Here is an 8,932-nt window from a genome sequence, read left to right on the forward strand (position 1 = left end):
CCCCCCAGGCCTGTCCCCCCCACTCACCTGTGTGTTCTCGCCCCCCAGGCCTGTCCCCCCCCACTCACCTGTGTGTTCTCGTCCCCCAGGCCTGCTCCCGACGCCAAATCTATTCCAGCTACCTCAGCAAACCCAGGGAGCAATCCTGACCCCCCAGCCCCGGGGGGGGCTCCCCACACAGGTGAGGCTGTGCACCGCTTGATGGTGCCCTGGCGCAGCTAGGGCTGAGGGGATGGGGAAGGGGGGACCGTGGGAGCCCTACTCTGCCACCAGCTGGCAGCAGGAACTCAGGTAAGCTAGGCTCCCGTCTGCCTCAGCTCCCTCCTTCCTGGATCGCAAGTCAGACCAGACTGAGGGTCCCAAAGGCTTTCTGAACATGGACACCTTTGAAAATCTGAAGAGCTGGTGAGCCCAGAGGCCAGGGAGATGGCTCAGTGGGTAAAGGGCAGGCCGTATAACACAAGGCCCTGGGCCCTAGGAATCCTCAGAAGCCAGGTTAAAAGCTGAGTGTGGCAAGCTAAGCTCATCCCTGGGCATGGAGGCGGCCGAGTGGTGGGACCTCGGCCGGCCAGCTAGCCAAGTCCACAGTTCAGGGTCTCTGAGAAGCCCGAGAAGCAAGCAACTGGGCGTGGTAGCACATGCCTTTAATCCCAGCAGCATGTCTCTGCGTGTTCAAGGCCAGCCTGGTCTACACAGCGAGTCCAGGACAGCCAGGGCTACACAGAGGAACCCTGTCTCAAAAAAACCAAAAAAAAAAAAAAACAAAAAAAAAAAAACAAAGTAGCAAGCAGCTGAGGAAAGGTGCCCAGCTGATGTTGACTTCAGCCGTCCACATGGACCAGCACATGTGTGCACACGCACACACGCACACGTGAACGCTGTCAGAAACACGGAAGGTCCCCGGACCCTCGCAGGTCTTGGCTAAGGCCCTGAACTCACCTGGCTGCAGAGCTGGCTTCCTTCCGGGGAGGAGTCCTGCCGAGACCAAACTTGGCATGCCCGACTACACGGTGATGCCCTGAACCCACAGGGGCCTCACGCCCTCATGACCTCCCGAACACACCCACCCAGAACCTTAGACCGTCAAAGGTCCATGACAGACGCCCCAGACTCACCCGCCTGCTTCCAGTCTTTTATCCCAGGAGAGGGGCTGCTTCCTGTTCACCACCTTAGCTGTCATTTCTAGTCATTTCTGTATGTGTTTTCTGTTAGAAAGCCACTGCTTTTAAGACTTCGTTTTATTTTATTTATGTTTCAGTCAGCACAGGATTTTGAGTATCTAGGCAGGGGCTCCACCACAGAGCCACACCCCAGCCCCTCACTGGGGGACTCTAGGCAGGGGCTCTACCACTGAGCCACACCCCAGCCCCTCACTGGGGGATTCTAGGCAGGGGCTCTACCCCTGAGCCACACTCCAGCCCCTCACTGGGGAACTCTAGGCAGGGGCTCCACCACTGAGCCACACCCCAGCCCCTCATTGGGGCATTCTTCGCAGGGGTCATCCCACTGAACCATCCCTCTCTTCACACCATATTTTGAGGTGGTTTTTCTAAGGTGGTCAGGCTGACATTCACTCTGCGGCCCACGCTGGCATTGAAAGCAGAATCCTGCCTTGTTCTCCAGAGCAACTGTATGTTTGCTATGGGGTCTTTAGGGGTTTTTAGAGCAGTTTTAAATGTGCGGAACACCTGAGCTCAAGACAGATCCCACATGCCTCCCGCCCACCACACGCCCTACCTCCCGTTTTCAGCACCCTTAACCTGCAGAGCAGCCACCTGCAGCCCAGGCTTCTGCACGCTGTCGCCACACCTGTGGACGGAATCAGGCTTCACTCTACCTATGGGCTTGTTAGTAATCGTAACTTCCGAAAGATCCAGGGTACAGGCAGAGGCGCAGCGAGGGTTTCTCTTCTAAGGAAGGAAACGTTGGCTTAGGACTCAGGCTGGGCCCACCGGGCAGCCCGTCCCCTCGCCCAGCCCCGTCCACTCTAGGCTTTGAGCCCATTGAGCCATCAAGAAGACACTGGCTGCTCCCTATGGGAGTCGGGTCTCTGAGGAGAGGTGCCGGGCTCTGAGCGCAGCAGGGCCGGCAGCAGAGTGGAGCAGTTAGCAGGACCCACGCCTGGCCCCATCCTGCGTCCCACGTGCCTGCCCACCCCACCAGGCTGTGCCTCGCCCCACGCTGTCCGACCCGCGCCTCTCACACCCGCAGCCCCCAAAATGCTTGGAGCCGCCATCCCACCCGGAGGAGCCCAGCGACCTGGAGGAGCTGGAGCAGTTCGCGCGCACCTTCAAGCAACGCCGCATCAAGCTGGGCTTCACGCAGGTCTGCGGCCGCGGTGGGGGCGGCGGGTGGGCGTGGCTTGGGTCAGGAGCCCCGCCCTGACCTCCAGCCCCTCCCCTCCAACCCGGACCAGGGTGACGTGGGCCTGGCCATGGGCAAGCTCTACGGCAATGACTTCAGCCAGACCACCATCTCCCGCTTCGAGGCCCTCAACCTGAGCTTCAAGAACATGTGCAAACTGAAGCCCCTGCTGGAGAAGTGGCTCAACGACGCCGGTGAGCGGGCGGGGCCTCCGCGGGGCGCGCGGCGCGGGGCGCGGGGCGCGGGCCGGGCGGGAAGCGGTCGCTCACCGCCTCGCCTCCCGCCTCCGCAGAGACTATGTCCGTGGACTCAAGCCTACCCAGCCCGAACCAGCTGAGCAGCCCCAGCCTGGGGTTCGACGGGCTGCCGGGCCGGAGACGCAAGAAGAGGACCAGCATCGAGACCAACGTCCGTTTCGCCTTAGAGAAGAGTTTCCTAGCGGTGAGCCGCGCCCCCTGGCGGCCGGAGCGGGCGTGGCCGGAGGGCGCGCGCTCACCGCCCTCCCGCCCCTCCGCCCGCAGAACCAGAAGCCTACCTCAGAGGAGATCCTGCTGATCGCCGAGCAGCTGCACATGGAGAAGGAAGTGATTCGCGTGTGGTTCTGCAACCGGCGCCAGAAGGAGAAGCGCATCAACCCCTGCAGCGCGCCGCCCATGCTGCCCAGCCCCGGGAAGCCGGCCAGCTACAGCCCTCACCTGGTACCCGGGGCGGGGGCGGGGCGGGCACAAGCCTGGAGGCATCTCTGTGAAGCAGGGAACCTAGAGACCAGGGGGCTTGTCCCCAGAGGTTCAGGGGAGAGTGTGGCACACAGCAGCCACAAGGGGACACGGTTTTCAGGAAGACAAGCCGCCCCACCCGAGGTCAGAAGGCAACCTTTGCGAGTCACGTCTCTCCCGCACCATGTAGGTTCATGTAGGTTCCAGGAATCAAATTCAGGCCGCCAGCCTTGGCAGCAAACCCTCTCCAGGCCCCAAACTCTTGTGTTCTGTGGTGGGCACAAACTCCCACAGATACACTGACGTGGCTAGACAGAGTTGTCATGGGGACGGGACGCTACCGTGGAGGAGGGGTCCAGCATGGCCCAGGTCGGAGCACACACGCTGCCGGGGCAGGCAGGGCCATCATTAGTGTGTGAGGTGCCCACAACCACACACGGGTCCTCTTCGATATTGGACACGTCCGCAATGTCCTCTGTTGTGTCCCTTTATTCGTGTTTGTGACATACAGAGAGAAGGCCCTCAGCTCCAGGGCCGGGAGGAAGGAGGACCAGGGCCGGCCGGCCACACGGAGGGCCACCCGAGGACACAGCCCACCGGTTCCAGCACGCACAGAGGCTTAGATGCCAACATGTGCTGGGGCACAGCGCCATGTGGGGGAGCTGCTGGGAACGGGCTTGGGAGTGGGGAGGGGGGGCAGAGTCCTCCTGGCTGCTCTGTCGCTGTTTTCATGGGGGTGGCAGTGCTGTGTTTTTTCTGTTTTGTGGGAGAGGCTCTGGACTCCTGATCCTCCTTTTTTTAAAGAGAGGATTACACGGCAGGTAGCCCAGGCTGGCTCAAACTTCCTTTGTAACCCAGGCTTGCTCTTACAAAGACAGGTGTGTCCCTTCTAGGAGCCAACAGAGCCGGCCTTCAGATGGTCACTGCAGATGGGTTGAAGCTCTGCAGGGACCTCAGGCGGACGGGAGAGTGTCAGAGGAGAGGGGGTACTGGGGGGAGGACGGTGCGCCTGTACCATGTCCCACGCAGGGAGCACCGTTGGAGGCTGATGTTCTTCCTTCTCTTCCCAGGTCACACCCCAAGGGCCCCCAGGGACCTTACCACTGTCCCAAGCTTCTAGCAGTCTGAGCACAACAGGTGAGGGGCAGGCTGAGAGGGAGGGGGGAGGGCTCGGCCACTGCCTGAGGCCCAGTGCTGGCGCTGGCAGCCGGGACCTCAGGGCGGAGGGCAGCCCCTGGCTTTGTCCACGGATGCCTGCGGGTTGCTGTGCCCACCTCATTGTCCCTGGCCTCTGTCCTGGATATGCCCTGTGAGTCCAGGAGGTTGTTTCTTGAGTGTACAATTTGTTCACAAGATCTGTGCATGCTCTAGAAGGGACCACCCTGCGACGGAGCCTGCTCCGGGGCCCATCTGCAGCCTCGTCATTTCTTTAAACAGTTCATTCATTTATTTATTTGTTCTGTGCATCATGAGGGTGCAGTGCCCAGTAGGCGCCAGAAGAGGGACTGGATCCCCAGGGACTGGAGTGGTTAACAGTTGTGAGCTGCCATGTGGGCGCTGAGACCAAACCCAGGTCCTCTTCACTGCTGAGCCACCTCTCCAGCCTGTTTAAAAAAAAAAAAAAAAAAAAGTTGTTTTTGAAGACAGAGTTTCTCTGTGTGGCCCTGGCTGTCCTGGATTCACTTTGCAGACCAGGCTGGCCTGGAACTCATAGAGATCTGCCTGCCTCTGCCTCCCAGAGTGCTGGGATTACAGGTGCGTGTAAAAAAAAAAATACTAACACAAAATAAACACCATATTGCTCCTCTCAGGTTGAGAAATAATAAGTTAGTGAGAAGGAGCTGCCACCGCTGGTCCAGTTCTTTCTAAGCCAAATGGACTGACGTAATCCTCACACTCAGCTCATGAGCGTGGTCCCATCTTCCATGAAGGTCAGAGAGGGTCACCATAGGACACAGCTGAAACTAGGCTGGGAGCTGGTCTAGCCAGAGCATCGTGGCCATCTGTGGCCTCGGGCTCCTCGCTCGTGAGTGTCGTGGCCGTTCGTGGCCTCGGATTGCCCACCCGTGAGTGTTATGGCCCTCAGTGCCCCCTGGCAAGTGTCGTGGCTCTCAGTGGCCGTCCATGGCCTCGGGTTGCCCACGCGTGATCATCGTGGCCCTCAGTGGCCCTCAGTGCCCCCTGGCGAGTGTCGTGGCCCTCAGTGGCCGTCAGTGGCCTCGGGTTGCCCACGCGTGAGCTCCCAGCAGCGCAGATGGAGCCCACTGCAGCCTCCGGGGAGAGCCACAGGCCCGTGTCTCCTGGGCAGTCTATTTCTTGTCCACGTCAAAGTGGTTTGCAGCAGCCGGTGACTGCTGCCATGACACGGGGACGTCGGGATCTGGGGAGGGTAAGACGGTGGGTTTTTCCGCTTGAAGCGGAGACTCGGGCTGGGCCAGAGGGAGCTCAGGACCCTCCTTTGTCTCTCTTTGGCAGTTACTACCTTATCCTCAGCTGTGGGGACGCTCCACCCCAGCCGGACAGCAGGAGGGGGTGGGGGCGGGGGCGGAACTGCGCCCCCTCTCAACTCCATCCCCTCTGTCACCCCCCCACCCCCGGCCACCACCAACAGCACAAACCCGAGCCCTCAAGGCGGCCACTCGGCTCTGGGCTTGTCAGGCCTGAGCCCCAGCACCGGGTAAGTGCAACGGCCTTCAGGGTGGGGAGCTGCGCCTCGCTCTTCTGTGGGCTCCTGTCCTCGCTAATGCCTCTGCTTTGCTCTTGCAGAAGCACAATTGTGGGGTTGAGCTCGGGGCTGAGTCCAGCCCTCATGAGCAACAACCCTTTGGCCACCATCCAAGGTGCGTGCTGCCTCAAGTCACCCCATTGCCCTCAATCCCGCCCTCTCCTGGGCCTCGAGCCCTTTCATCGCAGCCCCAGCCATGCCATTCACCCTGCTCACTGCATTGCTTGCCTCTTCATCCCCGTCCGTCTTTGGGGAAGGTGTGAGGGGTGCTGATTCATGGGGGTCAGTGGGGCAGATGGGGATGGGGCTCAGGCAGGCCACCGAGGAGGCGAAGGGCTCCCTGGCCCCATGTGCCTCCAGCTCAGCCTCTCTCTCTCCCCGCCAGCCCTGGCCTCTGGTGGAACACTGCCCCTTACCAGCCTTGACAGCAGCGGGAACCTGGTGCTGGGGGCGGCCGGTGCGGCCCCAGGGAGCCCTGGCCTGGTGACCTCGCCTCTCTTCCTGAACCACGCCGGGCTGCCCCTGCTCAGCGCCCCACCAGGCGTGGGCCTGGTCTCGGCAGCAGCCGCGGCCGTGGCAGCCTCCATCTCCAGCAAGTCTCCTGGCCTGTCCTCGTCCTCTTCATCCTCGGCGTCCTCCACTTGCAGTGAAGTGGCAGCACAGACCCCTGGAGGCCCGGGAGGGCCCGAGGCAGGGTCCAAGGCTGAGTGAGAACCCACCAGGCCTCCCCTCCCACTCCGCTGACGACCCCACCCCACCTTGTTCTCCAGCCCACAAGCGGGCGAGGAGGCTGGTGGGAGACACAGTGGATCTTCGGAGCAGGAGTGACAAAGGAGGAAGACCAAAAATCCAACCAAAAAGAAAAAAAGAAAGAAACCAACCAACACAAAAGGAAACCAAAAATATTCACAATAGAAACCAGCTTCCCTAAAGGAACCACAGATGAAAAACAAGTGAACAAAAACCAAACACCCCCAAGCCAACCCCACCCTCAAGTCAAACAAACCAAAAACCAGTCTCGAGCCAGATCTTGGAGTGCTCACTGCTATGACACCAAATAAGAACCCTCAGCCAGGAGCGGAGCAGCCTCCGGCAGGTCGGACCTCATGCCGAGGAGCCCTCCCTGGCTGTGGGGCCAACTCCTAATCCCACCCCACTGGGGGTGGGCAGAGAACGGACCAGAGAATGTGCCAGCCTGCTGGCCCAGCCTCAGCCCTGGGCCAGCGGAGACAGGGCATTGCCTGGGGCAGGAGCCACCTGCCAAATGGTCTTTTCCAGAAGGTAAAGAGGGAAAGGACCGGAACAACCTTACACCAAATATTCAGTAGCTTCATCCAAAGGATGTACAGAATTTTTAGCGTTGCGCTCAACAGAATGTGTGTCCCTTCCATGTGTCCCCGATCCCCTGCCCCCAGCTCTCCCTGACAGGGCAGGGGTCTCGCTTTAACCCACCCTACCCCTGGCCTGGGGAGAGTTCAGAGGAAGGCCTGGGAACAGGCTTTTTTTTGTTCCCTGTTCCTCCCCTTTCCCTTGAAGGGTGGGCTGGGCCATTTTTGCCAAGTTCCAGCTCCCAAAAGGCCCTCCCCACCCCACCCCCCTTTTGATGCTCTGGAGTGTGTCTCCTCCCCAGGCTATGGGAAGGTGGTCGCTTCAAGCAGAGGGGGGTGAAGGGAGGGCATCCAAGTTGTCTCTCTTTCCATCCTGTCTGTCAGTTTCCCTGAAAAGAAAATCATATTCCAGTGCCTATCCGTGGGATCTTCACGCCCTCTAACATTAACCAGAAACCAAAAAGATTAACTCGCCTCTGTCCGCCCGCCCTGCGCCCTCTGACGCTGGCAGATGCCTCTCCCTCCCCACCCTTCAGTGCACACACCCAGTGGTCGGCTCCTCCAGATGGCATCTCCCTCAGGGTCCACACAGTGGTGACTTTGCCATGGCCTGTGGTTGCCCATGTAAGCGGGCACCATGGCAGCCACCGCTCCCAGGAGTCTTGGCGGGACCCTGTATTGGCCCTGGACACATCTCAAAGTGGACAGAGGAGATGCTGCGGGGGCCACCTTGCCGTCCCGCTATCACGGAGGCCAACAAAGTTTTGAACCAAAACAAAAAAACAAAAACAAAAAAACAAAAAAAACCCCACAAAAAAACAAAAACAGAAAACCAAACAAACAATAAATTAAACTAGAAAAAAGAATTTATAGATATATATAGAGAGATATATATACGGGAAAGAAGACGAGGACTCTTCTAGACGAGAAGCAGCCGCAGCTGGAGCCAGGCCCTGCAGAGCGGTCCAGGCCTTTGGTCGCCGAGGCGGACGGAATGGTGGAAACTTCTTTCTCTTCACAAATACCTCATGGACGTCGTCTTCGGAAAGCCGGAGGGGGGTGCAGCTGGGGCAGGGCCTGTCCCTCAGCCAGGGTGGATGGAAGCGGGTGGGTGGGGCTGAGAGAGGGTGTCAGGGACGCGGGTGAGAGCCCCAAGCTCCCTCCCCACCAATCAACTGAGAAAGCTTTAAAAGAAAAAAAAAAAAAAAAAAAAAGGAAAGCAAAAAGAATGGACAAAGGAAAACCAACTGTTGGATGGTTTGATTCCCTCTTTGATTTTTATCTGTTCTCTCTGTCTCTCTCTCTCTGTTTCTCTCTTTTCCTCCCCCCCCCCCCCCTTTTTTTCTTCTATCACAACTCTTGATCTCCTTTCTGTATCTCTCCTCAAACCAAAGTGTTGCTGTAAAGGACGCGAGCCATTGAAATCAGAGTGACCCCTGCCCCTAGATGGGCAGGAGCAGAGGAAGGGGAGAGCTGGGTCCTGGCCTGGGCCCCCTTCTGTCCTGGACACTCAGAGGAGAGGCAGCAGAGCTCCCAGGTCTCAGCGTTCTCTTTTCTTCTGGTCTCCTTGTCTCACCTGGACCAAAACTGTCGGCCTGGGTCACAGGAGGCAGCAACTCTAGACCAGTGCAGGGCCTTGGGTGTCTTGCCCAGCGTGGTGGAGTGGCTGCCTCTCCCACCCGGGCACCCAGGCCCCTAGCCAACCTCGCTGGAATGTGTCTCCGCTGAACCAACCCCTGCCCTCACCCTACCTCTGAGTTTGTCCATTTTAATTTCCTGAAAAGCGGCTAACAAGAGGC

General features: G+C 59.3%; 1 protein-coding gene across 7 annotated transcripts in view; it reads left to right on the forward strand.

Annotated features, from left to right (window-relative positions):
* Pou2f2 (POU class 2 homeobox 2) overlaps positions 1-8,470 on the forward strand; it is a 21,814-nt gene extending 13,344 nt beyond the window's left edge. For 2 of the 7 annotated variants that reach the window (XM_055617349.1, XM_055617351.1), the window contains 9 exons: positions 90-181; positions 2,212-2,325; positions 2,417-2,558; positions 2,657-2,805; positions 2,886-3,062; positions 4,151-4,217; positions 5,556-5,757; positions 5,847-5,920; positions 6,191-8,470. In XM_055617349.1, coding sequence (XP_055473324.1) covers positions 90-181; positions 2,212-2,325; positions 2,417-2,558; positions 2,657-2,805; positions 2,886-3,062; positions 4,151-4,217; positions 5,556-5,757; positions 5,847-5,920; positions 6,191-6,516 — 1,343 coding nt within the window. In that variant the 3' untranslated portion in view covers positions 6,517-8,470. Of the gene's footprint in view, positions 1-89; positions 182-657; positions 661-2,109; positions 2,326-2,416; positions 2,559-2,656; positions 2,806-2,885; positions 3,063-4,150; positions 4,218-5,555; positions 5,758-5,846; positions 5,921-6,190 lie in introns of all 7 variants that reach the window. The other 5 variants (XM_055617352.1, XM_055617353.1, XM_055617354.1 and 2 more) reach the window with 4 other exon arrangements.
* The last annotated feature ends 462 nt before the right edge of the window (positions 8,471-8,932 follow it).

Source organism: Psammomys obesus, unplaced genomic scaffold (genome assembly GCF_907164565.1).
Source record: "Psammomys obesus unplaced genomic scaffold, mPsaObe1.curated_primary_1811, whole genome shotgun sequence".
NCBI lineage: Eukaryota > Metazoa > Chordata > Mammalia > Rodentia > Muridae > Psammomys > Psammomys obesus.